The sequence below is a fragment of the Hypomesus nipponensis genome, chromosome 13 (genome assembly GCF_054491055.1).
Source record: "Hypomesus nipponensis isolate SF chromosome 13, ASM5449105v1, whole genome shotgun sequence".
In the NCBI taxonomy this organism is placed as follows: Eukaryota; Metazoa; Chordata; class Actinopteri; order Osmeriformes; family Osmeridae; genus Hypomesus; species Hypomesus nipponensis.
The window spans coordinates 7,997,634-8,014,674 of NC_140373.1; the positions used below are offsets into that span (position 1 = coordinate 7,997,634).

At 49.9% G+C, this 17,041-nt stretch overlaps 2 protein-coding genes across 6 annotated transcripts; one reads left to right on the forward strand and one right to left on the reverse strand.

Annotated features, from left to right (window-relative positions):
* Window positions 1-80: 80 nt before the first annotated feature.
* Window positions 81-3,882, reverse strand: LOC146259805 (uncharacterized). 5 transcript variants are annotated; one of them, XM_084669745.1, is made up of 8 exons: window positions 3,840-3,882; window positions 2,435-2,665; window positions 2,093-2,302; window positions 1,579-1,761; window positions 1,223-1,354; window positions 726-830; window positions 433-562; window positions 81-317 (listed from the first exon to the last, which is right to left on the reverse strand). In XM_084669745.1, exons 2-8 carry the CDS (start codon window positions 2,607-2,609, stop codon window positions 269-271), a joined length of 984 nt encoding a protein of 327 aa, XP_084525871.1. In that variant the 5' UTR covers window positions 2,610-2,665; window positions 3,840-3,882; the 3' UTR covers window positions 81-268. The 5 variants fall into 5 exon arrangements, with proteins under 5 accessions (XP_084525871.1, XP_084525873.1, XP_084525872.1 ...); XM_084669747.1 differs by lacking the exon at window positions 3,840-3,882 and adding an exon at window positions 3,629-3,753; XM_084669746.1 differs by lacking the exon at window positions 3,840-3,882 and adding an exon at window positions 2,958-3,094.
* tnrc6ba (trinucleotide repeat containing adaptor 6Ba) lies at window positions 3,000-16,621 on the forward strand. Its single transcript, XM_084669739.1, has 22 exons — window positions 3,000-3,139; window positions 4,722-4,809; window positions 5,032-5,053; window positions 5,299-5,679; window positions 5,801-8,650; window positions 8,760-8,921; window positions 9,034-9,230; window positions 9,356-9,424; window positions 9,581-9,781; window positions 9,955-10,074; window positions 10,519-10,638; window positions 11,056-11,217; window positions 11,370-11,480; window positions 11,577-11,763; window positions 11,962-12,126; window positions 12,338-12,490; window positions 12,794-12,937; window positions 13,034-13,126; window positions 13,259-13,486; window positions 13,951-14,021; window positions 14,108-14,247; window positions 14,379-16,621. Exons 2-22 carry the CDS (start codon window positions 4,753-4,755, stop codon window positions 14,971-14,973), a joined length of 6,228 nt encoding a protein of 2,075 aa, XP_084525865.1. The 5' UTR covers window positions 3,000-3,139; window positions 4,722-4,752; the 3' UTR covers window positions 14,974-16,621.
* The last annotated feature ends 420 nt before the right edge of the window (window positions 16,622-17,041 follow it).

Sequence of the window (17,041 nt, forward strand, 5' to 3'; positions counted from 1 at the left end):
TGCAGTTAAATGCTTTACCAATTAACTATACAACTTTTTCATTCCATTCTCCCCTTTGCTCATATTTATCAACACTCTGAAACTTTATCTGAAACGTTTAATATAGTATCAAAACAATACATTACAAATTAGTTACATCATTTCTAATGGGTCATGGACAGAAATCTTCCAGTCGTCGTTAGGTGGTGGTAAGGTTAGCCAAAGTGTCAATGTTGTATGAAGGTGGAAAGAGGTTTGAATGAAAGTACTTTGCTTCATGCTCTACTTTTCACAAAGAGTACAGCAGGTCAATCTGCTCAGCATACTCAAACCCAGGGCTGTAAGGAGAGAGGAAGATATATACATTTTTTCTGAGAGAGCCAACAGGCCTACACACACACACACACACACACACACACACACTCACACACACACACACAGTCTGTGTCTCACCGTCCGGGAGTCTCCAGGATCAAAGGGAGGTTGTCCAGTTGGGGTTCATTCATTATGTCTCGGAACGCTGAGATTCCAATCTGACCCCGTCCAATATCCTCGTGTCGATCCAGGTGACATCCCAGTTTACCTGTCAATGTGTATGTGCAGCTAAACAATGTGTATCCTAACCTATCTTGTGTTGCATTTTCAGCATTCAATTGGATACATTTGATAGATGTATTTGATTGGCTTGTCAGTCATCAATCATACAAGGCCTGAGCAGTGTTGGGTTCCCCATGTTGTAGTCCCACCTTTAGAGTCATTCAGATGGATGGCCCTGAGGTAGGAAAGTCCTACTGTTTGGTCAAACTCCTCCAGCATGGTCTTCACCCCTCTCTCTGCAGACAGGTCATAACCTGGGGGGCAGACCATGGTCCCCTCACACATCATTTAAACTTAAATTAACACACACTAAACAATAGTCTACTTTATAACATGTTTTGGCTATGTCCAGAGTAGTGCAATGGTGCCACCTACTGGAGTACAATGGAGACTAACCCTGAGTCTCAGGCATCCTACCATAGTGTGTCATAGTTACATGGCCTGATACCAATTACATACTACATTGTTAACATTTCACAGCATCCTTTTCTGGATATTTTGACCCACAACCCTCTGCACAGAAACATGAATGGGATGGATCAACCATAACGTAACAACCATCATGGCATTATGTCTGCATTTCTATTCACGTCACAAAAGTGAGTAGATGGTAGGGAGTATGAAGTCCCTTTCAGCAGAGACTGACCTGCGGCAAAGGCGTGGCATGTGTCCAGACACACCCCCACTCTGGTCTGGTCACGCACCCTGTCAATGATGCTGCGAAGCTCACAGAACCTCCCCCCCACCGTGCTGCCCTGACCACTCATATTCTCCAGCACTGAGAGGGAGGGAGGAGGGGGTGGGGGTTGGAAAGACAGGTATGGTGTGGAGAAAGAAAAAAGAGGGCAAACAATGTGATGAAAAACAGAAACATGACAAGAAGACATCTATCGTGGCGCAATTAAAACATTGCTAGATTAACTTTAACCAATCCAGATAGTGAACGAATCATAAATACAAGTTCCATTTTTATCACTATGGACAGAAGGGGCTCCAGTTTACCAGTGACTACTGCAGGGACTTGCTGGTGAGCTTGGTTGATAGCCTGGGCGATCTTAACCACACACTGCTCTGTGGTGATGGCACCCAGAGAGGAGCCTGGGTGGAAGTTGTACATGTTCAGGCCCAGGGCACAGCACCTCTGCAGCTCATCCACCAGCAGGGCCTGGCTCTTCTCAAGCACATCTGGACACACATAACAAAGAGAGAATCGAACCACATAGAAGCCAGAGGTCAAAAGGTTGGGAGCGGCACAGAATTCCAAGGCTGAATATAACAATTGAAAATAGTGCTGAGAATAACTTGTGGAAGGGTTAGGGCAGTGTTTCTCAAACTGTTTTCAGACAGTATGCCCATCCATTTTCATATTTGATCCTATTTCTATGGTAATATACTTAGCTTGCTATGTCCAGGAAACCCCTGCAATCACTTGGATCCCTCTGGGTGTTGTGCACCATTGAGAACCACTGGGTTAGGGTATGTGTTTGTGAATGATTGTATTTATGTGTAAATAAACCTTCTTTAGGGGATCCACAATTCATCAGGTAAGACCCATGTGGCAGTATGTGAGTGGGATCAAATCCCTCTCTGAGACACAGCTCCTGGAACTTGCCAGCTGCAGACAGGTCCAGAGGGGGTCTTTTCCAGGACCTCTGGGAGCCCAGGAACAAGGCAAAACTACGACCACCCATTGCAAGACTCTCCTCCACCGCCTTCCATATCCCACCTGAGGGGGAAGGCAGAATTGTAAAACACACATGTATGTCATCCATGCTAGGGAAACTGAACTATAGTAAACTTGCTTAGTTTCAACAGTGGGGAGCAATTAATGAAGTACCACCAGGCATTTCTCTCCTACCTGATATGGTGACATGAGCTCCAATGTATTTCTTACTTCCAAGTTCCCAACTTCTACGTGTCTTTGCACCTTTGTTAAAATGTTCTTCCACAGATTGCCCAGAATTAGGCTCATCAGTGTCATTCTCTTCAGCTGCCTTTCTTTTTCTGGATCCTCTCTTTGGACTCATGACCATTGGGTTGGGGTAGGAAAATGTACCGCTGCTTATACACACAAACCGCAAGGCTTACCCTAACCCAAAGACAACATAAGTACCAATACGTATTTTATAATAGCTGAAAATATTGCGTGTAAATGAATTAAATATTTAAGATTTAATACGATAGTGTCGCTTTTTTATACCCCCAACTCCGACTCTCCCAAATTCCTAGCTAGTCCTAGCTACTAGCACCCGACCACACTAGCTGGTTTGCAGCAGCAGCGCCAGCAGCAGCAGACACTTCAAACAGAGCAGCAAAATGGCCGATCGTCAACCCAATGACTTTACAACGCTTCATAGACTTTCTTCAGCACATTAGCTTACATTAGCATACTTCTTAAGAATTGGTAACTTTAGACGGTGTGTATTTAATTATCCACTCAGGCGTAGCATGTTCCTGTAGCCTCGAATGCCGGAAGAAGCAAATTATTCGCACTGAAGCACTTTACTAGCTGAGCTAGCTAGCTAGCTGACACGCTAGCTCTAATTCATATGTGATTCCTGAGGTGAGTAACTACTAGTAACGTTAGCTAGGCTGCAAATTTGCCACATCAAGCAGTTAAGCAAAGACAAGCAATCTAACTTGCCTAGTTATATATTTTCAATAGGTCGTGTACAATTGCACGTAGTAATACGCATAGAGTTGCTAGTTTACTTGCTAGCTAGCTGTATAACGTTGGCTAGTACTAGCTAGTAGCAGACATTACTTCTCGTCCTGACTTCGTGTTAATGCCTCCTGTCGATGTGTTATTGGCTAGCTAGCTAGTAAGTAATATTGCTAGATGTAGCGTGCTTCGCTGACAAGCACGCTGGTTAATAGCGTTATTTCATTTCTGGTTAAATAAAGACATGTGATTTGGTGCTATATTTCCTATGGCGTGCTGCTAGATAATGATGGCTAGCTAGCTGATCTGGGATCAAGAGGTACTGTCAATGGCAATTGTAATGTAATGTTGGAAACAGCTATCTCAGGCTAGCTATGCTGAGAAGATTACCTTGCCTCCCGCCGGTTTCCTAGTAAAGTTTAGCTACCTAATGAGCTAGCTATTTATCACGCGTAAAGTCGGCCAGCTGTATCACTTGAGAAGGGCAAGGTTTATTTGAGAATTTGAGGTTTATTACAGTTCGGTCTAAGATACTTTCTAGCTTGTTAACTAGCTTTTAGATCCATTCGTTGATTGTCAAAGCATCAAATGTTTAGCTTACTATTTTGTCTGCTGGCTGCTTGACCATAATATTGTGTGTGACGTTAGCTTAGGTAGAACTAGTTGCTGTCTCAGAAAGTGCAGCTAAGCAACAGTCCAGTACTATATGATTGGTCAGCTAGCTAGCTACTTTATCACAATTACACTAAGACCATGAATTGTATCAAATATAAAACCGTTAGCCAACATTGGCAATTCGCTTGTATGGGCGGAGGAACCAGACAGTGACATTGACGCTAGCTACTAGCTCTAGTGAAATGTTGGCCTTTTTGTGTTTCTGCTGGCTAGCTAGCTATTGGCCCATGCCAGCCTTTATAGCCTACCCACTGTATCGGTTTATTTTCTGCCAGAGACAAGATCATGAGAAGTATGATTGTAATGTGTTGAATCAATCTTTTCTGGAATGTGCACGGTCTGTCACCTGTCATAAGTCAGGCATTAGCAGACAGATTTCACTCAAACTCTTGCACCTGGGTTCAAAGCATTCACCTTATTTGTCTTCTGTTTATTGTAGGCTACCACCTACAGGCATTATCCTTTGTTCAATAAATACTCTTCAAAATGACTGCTTTGATGAGTAATGGTGGTTTATGCTATATTGTAATGGATCTTTGCTCTGTATCAGAACAACAATTCTGACCATGAATGTCACTACATTCAGGCTAAAAACGAGGTCAAGTCCAAGTGCCTAATCACACCAGCAAAGGAAGGATAACTTGGAAGCTAAGCATGTCCTGCAATCATCATGAGGTTTAGCCCTGTGATTTGATGGTTAATTCATTAGCAAAGCGCACATACAATTCAGTATGCATACATTTAATGGTGAGAACCATGTATGTGTTGCTATGTGTTCTTAATGGTTATTTTCCCTGTATGGTAACAGAGAGAAGTTTCAGGAAAGGGAACAATAGTTCATGGAAGACAAGAAAAGGAAAAAAGAAGACAAACGGAAAAGGGAAACCTCTCAGAAGGTAAGGAGAAGAACACTTCTTTCTCCATCTCTCTTTCCCTTATTTTAGAGTTAGGATTAGTGCTAATTTAAAAGCAGCAAGATTATGCTTTTGGGTCCTGGTGCCACTCGTAAACAACACCAGAAATACAGTCTCTGTAGATTTATGTCACAATATTGGTTTTGACTTGGCATCTCCCTATCTGGCATGCTGTCAACCGATTACTTTTTTTTTCTCTTTCAGGTTGCCGAGCAAAAAAACAAAGGTATGCTGTTTCTCATTCTATTTAGGTGTCTGCTATCCGGTATTTTAACTGGTTGCTAGGTTCAGAGCACTACCCTCTTTCTGCCCAATTACCACTGTTTCTGTTAAACTATTTGTTCGTTTTTGTACTTCAGTCAGTACAAAGTCAAGTCAATCTTTCCCCCAAATCTTGTCCCTCTGCTACCCTTTGGCATCCTTTATCTCTTCAACGTTTCCGACGTCTGTCTTCTCTTCTACCAATGCTAGAATTTGCCAAGCCCTTGTCTGGCCAGTCTTCTGCCACTCTGCCCAGCAGCAGCTCTGCATCCTCCAGCCCTGGACCCCCCTCCTCGGCCTCCCCCTCCCCTGCCACCGCCACCTCTCAAGGAGGAGGGAACAATGCCAAGCGGGTGGCGGTGGCCAACGGACAGCCCCTTACCAGCCAAGGCCCTGGTGCCCCCCAGCCCCCCCAGCAGCAGCGCTACATGCCCCGTGAAGTGCCCCCTCGATTCCGCTGCCAGCAGGACCAAAAAGTGCTACTGAAGAGGGGCCAGCCCCCGCTGTCCTCCATGCTCCTTGGGGGTGGCACTGCTGGAGGGGGTGCAGGTGGTGATGGGGGGCCCAATGCAAACATGGCTGCCACCTCAGGTCAGTGTCAGATCATGAGAAAAACATTTAGAAACCATGTCGTATTTAAAAACCATGTATCTGAGTATATTGACCTTTTTTCACCCCTTATTATTGTTCTCTTATACCGATCCCCTTGTAGATTCCACTCCAGGCTATGTGGGTCCAGGCTCCTCTTCACTGCCCCTCACCTCATCATCAATCGCTGCTGCTTCTTCTACTACTAGTTCAAATTATGCAAATTCCACGTGGGGGGTCGGCTCTGGTAGTCACGCCTCCTCTCATGGCAGGGAGAAAGTGATTGTGGACGGCTCTGACCTGGAGGAGTGGCCTAGCATTGCCGGGGGGGACGGAGGCGGGGCTACTTCTAGAGGGGTCGGGGGCTCGTCAGCAACAGGGGAGGGCTGTGGGTTAGCCAATAGCAGCAGTATTGCCTCCAGTGGCGACCAATCATCCCTTACTTCCGCCTTCCCTTTACCCAATGAATGTATACAGTCGGGCAGTGTTGTGTGGGGTTCTGCCTCTCAGCAGGGTCCTACAGGTGGGGTCGTGGCCGTTGTAGCTGGGTCAATGTTGCCTCCCTCCCTTTCCAAAGCCCCTGCTCTTATAGGGAACCAGGATGGCTTCCTTGGTGGCAGCGGAGGAGGGACCACTGGTGCCAACTTCAACCCAAATGCCAACCCTTCAGCCTGGCCTGCTCTGGTGCAGCAGGATGGAACTCCAGGGGCAGCTTCCTCAGACAGTGGCCCAGCCACCCTGCATGGTCCTGGGCCCGTGGGGGCCGGGCCTCTGCCTGCCAACAGTCCCCTCCTCCAGAACCCACCTCTATCTGTGAATCAATCAAATGCTCATCAGCACCAACTACTTCACCAAATGCAATCCAGAGACAGAGATCACTCAGCAGCCATGATGACAGGAGGAGGGGCGGATTGGGGGGGAGGAAAAGGAGTGACTTCACAAGATACTGGAGCGGGACCAAAAACGCTGATGGGGGAGGCGGGAGGGACAGACTGTGGGGGAGGTAATGGAGGAGACAAACTCCTCCCCCAAACCTCCCAGACCTCCTCATCCTCTTCTTGGGGAAGTCAGCCTTACCCAGCTGCTAACTCCAAAACGGGTGCCTCTAGGACTGATGACTGGGAGGGAGCAGGACGAGGAGCTGCTGAGGGTGGGGGGGATGGAACCTCTGGGTGGGGAGGGTACACAGGCCAGGGGGGTAGTACAAAATGGGGCGCTGGAAGTGGGGGCAATGAACCACCCGCGGTATCTCAGGGAGGGTGGGGAGGAGGAGGGGAATGGGGGGGTAGTGGTGGAAGTGGGGGAAGTGGGGGTGGAGGGTGCAATCCAGTAGCGGAGGCAGGTGAAGGAGGTGGCTGCAGCAGTAACAGCAGCGGCAGTGGGGTAAGCAACCCCACTCCCTCCTCCTCCACAACCTCCACGACTACAACAAAGGCTTGGGACAATCAGAAGAGGGAGGTAGGGGGGGACGAGACAGCGGAGTGGGGGGGCGGCCAGGGCGGTGGCCGGGGAGGTGGGGGGGGTACATCATCATCCAGCGGAGGGGGGAACTCCAGACCCCAGCGCTTCCAGCACCATGCAGGAGCCAATGCTGAGGAGGCCTTACAGAACCTTCTGAGTAGACCCGACCTGGACCCCCGCGTCCTCTCCAACACTGGCTGGGGTCAGACCCAGATCAAGCAGAATGTGGCTTGGGACTTTGAAGCTCCAGGAGGAGGAAGTGGTTCAACCTCTCAATCCAAAAACATACAGTCACCCTCCATGGCTCCTCAGTACTCTGGTGCTGCTACTGAATCTCTGGGTGGAGCTTCCTCCTTCGCAGGCCCAGGGCAGGCCTCCAACCCAGGAGTACCTCCCCTGGCTGCCTCGTCTGGGGAGGGCTGGGAGAGCAGCAGCACCAGCAGCAGCTCCGGAGCCTCTTTGCCAAGCAGAGGACATCCGTCCTCAGGCCCCAATGCCAGAAACCTGGGCATCTCACAACCTGGAGCTCTGTCCACTGGTGCAGGAATGGGAGGACCAGGTATTGGACCAGGACAAGGGAAGACCTCAGGTGGCTGGGGAGGAATGGGTCCCAGTGAGGGACAGGGAAAAGGCTGGGGTAACGAAGAAGGGTGGGGTGAGTTTAGACAACAGCCGGCAGGAGCAGGTGGTGGTGGTTGGGGAGGTAATCAGGAGGAGAAAGGGAAAGTAGGATGGAAAGAGATGGGGAGAGATGGGGGATGGGGTAACCGTGGGGGTGGGGAAGACCGGGGAAAGCGCGAGCCCAAATCAAACAGTGGAGGAGGAGGATGGGGGGATGAGACAAGAGGGGGAAGAGGAAACCCAGGTGGAGACTCTGAGGTCGGCACTTGGGGTAGCTGGGAGGAAGGAGCACCGAGGAGATCCTGGGGGGGTGATGGTAATGGAGGAGGAGGAGACAAACCGCATCAAGGTTGGGGAGGAGGTGGAGCTGGTGGAAAGATGCACCCGTCACAGATGTCAAACACCCAGACAACCTCGATCAAAGGCCCTCAGGCACCACCTCAGCTACAGTCACAGCCCCAGCCTCCCCCGCAGGACCAAGGGGCTTTGCAAGGAGGTTGGGGTGGTCGCCAACCACCTCCCCCAGCCCAGAACCAAAGCTCAGGCTGGACCACGGGACCCATTCCCAGTGGTCCTGGAGGAGGAGCAGCAGAACCCAGTGGCTGGGAGGAACCTAGCCCTCAGACAATTAGTAGGAAGATGGAGATCGATGACGGGACCTCAGCGTGGGGAGACCCCAACCACTACAACTTCAAGCCTGTCAACCTGTGGGACAAGAGCAGCGGCGATGGTAGTGCCCACTCTGGCAAGCGGCCCCCTGTGCATGGCCAGGGACCACCCCAACAGCAGCAGGGGCCTCCAGTGATGCAGCAGTCTGGGAGGCAGCCTTCGGGAGTCGGGGGAGGCAGGGATGTCAACCCTGGACATGGACCTGGTAAAGCTCCTGGGATGGGTTAGACAATATGTATTTCTTCAAAAATATAAATGTAAATGGTTGTTACTTTCTGTACACCCACAGTGTTTCCCTTTCTTACAATCGTCTCCCTTCCCTGTTTCTCCAGCTCAGTCAGGGTGGGGCGGGGGCTCCCCCTCCAGTCCATCAGTAGATGACAGCACAGCGGCCTGGGGCAAGCCCAGCGACACCCCCACATTCTGGGGCGACCCTGTAGAGGCTGGGAAGCCCTCTGGCTGGGGGAACCCCTCTCCCAACCCCATCAAACCTGGTGAGTTAGAACTTTGATTGGGACAGGGCTACATATGTCTATAGGGAAGTTTGTCCGTACAAGGCACAGTGATGTAGAGCTGACAGACTGACTGTGTGTCTCTCCTCAGCAGGTTCCAAGTCTATGCAAGATGGCGGCTGGGGCGAGGGGGATGGGTCTGTGGTGGCATCGCGTCATTCCAGCTGCGAGGAGGAGGAGGAGGGAGCAGGAAGTGTGTGGAGCAGCGCTGGGTCACAGGGCAGTAGTTCCTCCTACAACAGCGGGGGCTGGGGCCAGGGCCATGGAGGAGGCAAGAAGACCTGCAGCAAGGTAGCTCGTTGGGCTTACATGGGATCTTGAGGGAAGATCTCTGATCCTCATGTGGTTCTGAACCGTGAGCTTGTAAGAATGTCTGATGGTTTTGCCATGTGTCTACCTGCGTATGTCTTTGTCAGGGTCCTCTAAAGTCAGGAGACTCCTGGATGAACCCCATGACCAGACAGTTCTCGAACATGGGGCTACTCGTAAGTCAAGGTCTTCCTAACGTCTTAGAGTAGATACAGACACTATATTATGGGTATTCATGTAATCGGAGGTAACTTGGTGTATGTGACAGCAGTAGAGGTTGTGCTGGTGGGGATGAGGACAATGAAATGATCTGCATCCTTTCTGGTTCTCAGGGAGATGAGCCCAGCGGTCGACCCCTAGATCTGGCCCCAGGCCCTCAGGATAAGAAGATGGACGGAGAGAAGCGAGGGATGGGGCTGAATGACTACAATGGGGAGATGAGGAAAGGAGGTAGGGGAGGAGGAGGAATGGTCTTCCGTTCTCCTGGTTCCAAAGACATGGGGGCTGGAGACCCTGGGCCTTACTATGACAAGGTAAAGCACACTTATGTAATACTGCTGATGGCAGTTTTCTAGCTGACTCCCTCTTGTCTCGTTAACTCTCTTTTCTCTATTCTTTTTCTTTTGCATATTTCTTTTCGTTTTCCTTTCTTGACTCCCCCTCCCAAAATTGGGCAACTCCCATTGGGTGTCGCTGCATTCCGCAGACCTTGCCTTTCACCAATCAGGATGGGTGCCTTGTGGAGGAGGGGCCTTGCTCTCCCTACTCTCCACCCACTGTCTGCAAGCCCTACCCCCTCTACAGCCACACTATACCCCCTAGACAAGTAAGGTCACGTCCCCTCATATCACAATAGCCTCCTCTAAACAGGAAGTTGGATGTTAAATTTAAAAGCATCCCAAAACATCCCCCCTCCTCCATCAGCCCTCATCCTCTGTCTGTTTATTATATGTGATCTTTTTGTTTATGTGAGTGATCCTGCCAAACTTTTCACTTTCTTCTTGTTTGCTCTGTGTAGCAATAATCGCTCTGGTAACTGGTTATTTCACATGTTTCATCAGTCACAATCACAAAGCAGGTGAAGCTAGTGTTCAGTGAACAAGACCTGTGCACAGGTCACATGTTAATGTCAAGAGGCCTTGTAAAACACAGGGTTATATCACCTCATGACTTGCTTAGCAAATATCGGTCAGGATAATAAGTGTTGTTGGCCAAATAAAAAGTCCTAAGTCTTCTATAACTCACTGCCCCCTCACACTCTCTGTTACAGGGTGGTCATCACATGTATGGTGGTGGTATGGGCCAGTCCAGACACCAGCCCGGTGTGCCACCTATAAACTCGTCCCCAGGGATACGGGCTCAAGTACCTCAACAGTTCCTGTCACCTCAGGTAACTCAAGCCATATTTTATGTACAGAATGGTATAGTCATATCAGATCCCCAAGCCCTACATGCTCCAGCAATGACCTCTTTCAGCCTCCAAACCATTGGTGCACACAGCATGTTTAACAGAAAATGTATTTATTTTTGGCACAACCGTGTCATATGCTATAGATGATTATAGACCATTACAATAAGACCCGACTGTTATTAGCCCTGGTGTCCCCAGGATGTGAGCTCTCAGACCACAGGTGAACCCCAGCTAACAAGCACACAGTGTGGATACTATAGAAAGAAAGAAAGAAAGTAAAGGGAGAGAAAAAGATCTCAGAAGGAGATGGCTTGTCATGATGTGTTGCACATGCTCAATGCAGAATATTCAGACCTTGCTGTTCCCTTGGTGACTCATGTGTTTCCCATGTTCCAGGTGCCAGGTTCCGTCCTGAAGCAGATGCCCCCTCCCAGCGGCAGCGTGGGGGGTGTCGGAGGCGTGGGCGGTGTCGGAGGGGGGGTCTTCCCCCCCCAGCTGTCACCCCAGCACATCGCCATGCTCAGCAGTATCTATCCCCCTCAGCTACAGTTCCAGCTGGTGAGTTGAAACCAACCCGACCTGCCAGCTTCTCGGGTGCTAGCTTACCGTACCAGATCTTAAATCATCTATAGGCTTCCATCCTTTTTTCTAGTATCTTATTCAGGTCCAGTTATAAACAGGCTTGACTGATCCCCCCCCCCCTCTTCCAGGCCTGCCAGCTCCTCCTCCAGCAGCAGCCTCAGCAGCAGCAGCAGCAGCAGCTCTTGCAGAACCAGAGGAAGTTCCCCCAGAACATCCGCCAGCAGGCCGACCCTCAGCAGGTACCCAGACCATGCGTGTACACACTAGAAGGTGCCTGTGTGTGGACATCACATGCAGACGATGTGTCCTCATCTGTCCCTCCTCCTCCTCCTCAGTTGGCCAGGATCATGGCTGTTCTCCAGCAGCAGAGGCAGCAGCAGGCCGGGGGGGCTGGAGCGGGGGGGAAGCTCTCCCCCTCCCACCTGGGAGGGGGGGGCCTCAAGCTCCCTGACTCCCTGGTCCATCCCGGCCTGGGGGGCTCTGGGGTAGACCTGCAACAGAGGACACATGGGGGCTACTCGGGTGAGGAGTCACACCGTTCACACAGGGAAAGACCACCAAGAAAGCTGCCCTCTCAAACCCCTTACTTGGGACGATGGCTTTCGTTTCACTTCTCAGTTTATTCACACAATTCAAAGTGTACGAGCTGTTGGCTTGTGGCTTTGCTTGTGGCATGGTGAGGCTTGACATGTCTCAACAGTGTCTTCTCTGCCCCCTCAGGGTATGGCTCGGGGATGAGCCTGTCTGGTCTGGAGCTGGGGGGGTCGGCGGTTGGGGGGCCAGGGGGCATGAAGGACATGGGGGGGCAGCAGTCCCGCTTCAAGTGGATGATGGAGGGCCACTCCCCCATCCCCTCCCCCCCAGAGAGCACCCTCCACAAAAATGGTAATGATCAACTCTCAAACCTTCCATGACATTGGAAAAATATCTTCTGTCATTAGATTCTCTAACTTCTCAACCCTTCCTTCCTCCCCATATAATATGTGTCTCCATCTCTTTTTTTTCCCCCTCCTATTTTGTATCCATTCTTCACTCTTTTACTTCTCCTCATTAATTTTCTCATTTTGGTCTCAATTCCCCACCCCTTTTCGTCCAGGTCCTATCCCTCCTATGAAGATGCGGGGGGGCTCACCGTATGCCCAGTATGACATGATGGGGGGGGACGGCCTGCCCCCCCAGGGGGACCACTGGCACCGCACCCCCGGGAACAAGATGAGCTCCAAACCCAGCACCTCCAGCTGGCCCCCGGGTGAGTGAGAGACCTGTCTGCTGTCTGCCTTCCAGAGAAACGGCCCCACACGGAGTTTCCCTGTGGAAGGCTGTTAGGAAATCACCTGTTGTTTTGGGGTTTGGCATTTCCAACATTGAGACGCGAGTGTCTTATTTAGGTGGTCCTTGTGTCATGTAACGGAGCACACGTGCCTTGGGAGAGACTGCTGTAGAGATCTAGATTGTGATGGGGGTTCTGTGTTTGGAGTTGATTCAGGGTTGTGATGTGTCGACAAGCAGATTTGTTGACAAGCAGTTGTCCTGTCTCTCCCTTTGACGTCAGAGTTCCAACCAGGCGTGCCCTGGAAGGGAATCCCCAGCGTCGACCCGGAGTCTGACCCCTACATGACCCCAGGGAGCATGATGGGAAACTCTGGACCGTGTAGCCTCAATGACAGCGAGCACCAGTTGCTAAGAGACAACACTGGTAGGAACACACGCTAAATAATTCCATGTGGTTGTTTGGAAATGTGCATTTGAGAATATCGTTTGATTGTGTGTGTGTGTGTGTGTGTGTGTGTAGATTCCACCCCACCCCTCAACACCTTGCTGCCTTCACATGGTGCCTGGCCTTACAGTGCCTCAGACAGCCCCATTACCAACGCACACAACTCAGGTAACCCTCCTCCTGACTCTCTCCTTCCCTCTTTTTGTTTGGATGTTGTTTTACCAACTCTGTGTTATTAGACCAGCAGCGTGAGGGTTCCACCCAGTATATTGTTCTCATTCCCTGTTTCCTCTTCAATAGCAAAGTACACAGAGTATAAGACCAGCTGGCCCCCTGAGCCTATTGGACACAACAAGATGTGGAAGGCCAATCGCAACAGCCACATGTCTCAACTGCCCCGCCCTCCCCCAGGACTCGCCAATCAGAAGCAGCCGTCGCCGTCACCCTGGTCGGGCGGAGCCCCGCGATCGGCTACAGCGAGAGGCTGGGGTGGCGCCGGCGGGAGCCAGGAAACGCGATATGGACCTGGTAATGTCACAACCTGGTGCTGTGTTGATACCAATGTCCATTACATTGTACTGACCTGCCTGGCAGACCCGAGTCATGCATAGGCCAAATACGAAGGGTTCCAGATGACTGGATTCAAAGTAGTAACAATATGTTGTGGACCTGTTCCCTGCTGTCCTTGTGCTGAGGACAGCTGGATTATTGTACCAGGCCATCTGCTCTCTCCAACATGTAGCAGACCTGAATGTACTGTACCTGAGATAGGAAGCCTGTCTGCTTCTGTTGCCCTGGTTACCACATCCTCGGTGTGCCAGGACACAGAGGCCATTCATGCAGGAGCCTGGTGAGCTGCCAGGCAGAGGGCAGGCAGCCTTCCTCTGCTGTGGGACTGGGGAGGCTGCCGGTCAGCACCCTGCCGGGTCACTCCGGGGGCACAGAGTCCTGAGCTGGCTTCTGGATTATATGTGTGTGTTTGTTTTCTGCAGGCGCTGCTTGGAGCGACGGGGGGACCTCTAGAGGAAGCTGTTGGCTGGTGCTCAGCAATCTCACTCCACAGGTACACAAGTGTGCATGCACACACGCACGCACACACACACACACACACACGGCTGATCGCTCCATGACTGACACCTGTCTCTTTAGATCGACGGCTCGACCCTGAGGACCATCTGTATGCAGCACGGTCCCCTCCTGACCTTTCACCTCGGCCTGACCCAGGGCAGTGCTCTGATTCGCTACAGCTCCAGGCAGGAAGCAGCCAAAGCCCAGAGTGCACTACACATGTGAGACCCAACCCTTACCATGGCTCGTCACCCCCCCCCCCCATCTGAATACACAATACCTGCATATGAAAAATAGGACCCAGTTTCAACCCCTATTTGTAATTATTATCTCTTTCTCCCTCTATCTCCAGGTGTGTGCTAGGCAACACCACCATCTTAGCGGAGTTTGTGAGCGAGGAGGAAGTGGCTCGCTATTTTGCACATTCCCAGGCAGTAGGAGGAGGAACAGCAGGAGGAGGTGTGGCCGGAGCCCCTGGGGGAGCTGGGGGCCAGGGAGCCCCTGGGACGGGGCCTGCTATGGGGGCCAACAGCAGCAGAGGGGGTAACCTGCCCGGAGGGGAGAGAGACCGCGACAGACCCCGAGGTGTAGGAGAGGGGGGCTCGGCTCCTGGAGGGAACGGCAACGGTGGAGGAGGCATGTCAGGCACCTCTGGCTCAGGCTGGCAGAGTCTGGACGGCACAGCTGGCTCTCCAGAGCCCAGCTCCAGCCAGGGGCAGGGCCTGGGGGTGTTTGCCCAGTGGAGCAGCAATGGGGCCGAAGGAGCCGGGGTGGGAGTTGGGGCTGGGGGGGTGGAGACCGGGAGGCAAGGTCTGTGGGGTGGGATGGGGGGCGGGGGGTACCCAGGTAGCAGTTTGTGGGGATCCACTGGCCTGGATGAGAGACACCAAATGGGTAGTCCTGCTGCTCTCTTGCCTGGAGACCTGCTGGGAGGAGGGACTGACTGATGCACTTGTGCACATACACATACATACATACATACATACATACATACACACACACACACACACACACACACACACACACACACACACATAGGATCAGAATATACTGGTCACTACCATTCACCAATGGCACAAACACACCTGCCTGCAAACATGCTTACAATCACTTAAACTTATAAACATACAATCACACCTTGTACCCTTAAATGAAGACTTGAAATCCATTGGACTTACTTAACTGGATCTCTCCCACTCCTTCAACCTGGAGAGTAAACCAGTCTTACACACAACTTATACACTCTCGTTCTGAGGTCAGTATCTCTCAGGCATGCTCACCTGGGAAACCCAACGTTAATATGGTCCTGTGTGGTGTGGAACAACAAACACCCGCCTACATAGCAGAGCACACACTTCTCTAGAACCTTTCAAACACCTACAGACCGCAACGCGCACTCACTGAACAGGATAGTACATTTGACCATACAGGGCCAAACAGAACATAATCTAACCAGTCAGAAACCTACTCAGAACCAAACACACACTTCTAACATAACACAGACCTCTACCATTCAGTGAACTACTGGCAGAACTCTCATTTAGTATACATAATTGTCATCTAGTATACAGAACTCTAATTTCTACAGGTGGACAGATGACAAACACACAGGTCGACTTGTCATGTGACCACGTCACTGGACCTATCCACCCCAATTCACAGGCCAACCTACTGGCTAACCAATCAACCCCTAGTGAAAACCACAAACGTCGTTCACATCCTCCAGTTCCACACTGCTGAATTGTATCCTCGTGTGTCCAGCTTTTCGGTTTGAAGAAGGAAAAAAAAATGTTTGTGCAACTGTGGGATCCAGAAATATCCTTCTATTTAGTTTTCCTTGAAATGCTGACCTTATGTATTTTTTCATATTCAATCAAGTTCCTTATTGTATCATTGTCAAGATGATGATTATGATGACGATGGTAATGACTTCTATTTACTACTAGCTGTACTCCGTGTGCATGACAGTGACAGTAGGATGTATGGAGAAGGAGATCACAATGATGTCTTGAGTGTTTGTGTTGCAATCGTGGTGAATGTTTTGGTCCATGAGAGATTCATGAGTAACGCGTACATGTGTGAGAGTGATGTATGTGTGCGTGTGCACATATATCCAAATGCTTATCTGTCCAAGTCAGGGAGGTGAATACTTGTTCATTTGACCGCTTCTTTCAGGTGAGTGTGTATGTGTGCGCGTGTGTCAAGTGAGAGGGATATTTTGTTTCAACGGAACGTTAATGAACATTGGCACTAATGCATATTTCTCTTAAGTTGTTGTTTTTAGCAGCATTCTTTTGTTTTGTATTTTTGTCTACATTGCAATAAGAAATAACTTTTTTTTTAAAGAGAAGCAACCAATTTATGGCATTTGTATGATATAATGCCAAAACCTACTACCACACCAAGCTCAGCTGGAGAAGTGTTTTACAGGCACGTTAAAAGTTACCAATTGTTGTTTCGTTTCTTTGTTTGTGTATACATTTAAATTAAGGCGGTATATCACTCCTGTTCAGGTTATTTTTGTTTGTTATCAGATGATATGGAGAAAGAATGATTTAAAGCAGAAAAGAACAAGACAATAAAGGTTGAATTAAACGTGTGGTTGTAGTTTTTGTGGTGCGTTGACAAAAAAAGCTCCTCAGAAAACCTCCTGATGCTAAAACAATTACATACGTATACCTGAACCTAACAAGTTAATTATAAAGGATTAGATTTACATATCGGATCGCAAAGAGGGAATTTCGTATCACAGCAGTATACTTTAACTGTTGTTAGGGTCTTAAGATGCATTAGACGAAGGTTGTTAAGGCCTATGCTATGCATCAAACTAACCCTCAAGTTGCTAGTGCAGAGCAAAAAGAAGCGCTCGCTTGCCTACCACTGTTACTACAGGCCACAAATAAGTATCCAGTGTACAATAAATGGACAAACAATTCAAACCACCTTTTTACACTCCAGGGATAGGATCACAGCGCAGAAACAATAACGACATAATTTAACCACAGTTCTCAGTGG

Coding starts and splice junctions, on each gene's coding strand:
- LOC146259805 (XM_084669745.1), bottom strand. CDS start 2,609: ATGGTCATGAGTCCAAAGAGAGGATCCAGAAAAAGAAAGGCAGCTGAA. Junction 2,303..2,434: donor AGCTCATGTCACCATATCAG/GTAGGAGAGAAA, acceptor CTTCCCCCTCAG/GTGGGATATGGAAGGCGGTG. Junction 1,762..2,092: donor TTGTGGATCCCCTAAAGAAG/GTTTATTTACAC, acceptor ATGTGTGTCCAG/ATGTGCTTGAGAAGAGCCAG.
- tnrc6ba (XM_084669739.1), top strand. CDS start 4,753: ATGGAAGACAAGAAAAGGAAAAAAGAAGACAAACGGAAAAGGGAAACC. Junction 8,651..8,759: donor TGGTAAAGCTCCTGGGATGG/GTTAGACAATAT, acceptor CTGTTTCTCCAG/CTCAGTCAGGGTGGGGCGGG. Junction 12,127..12,337: donor GAGCACCCTCCACAAAAATG/GTAATGATCAAC, acceptor CTTTTCGTCCAG/GTCCTATCCCTCCTATGAAG.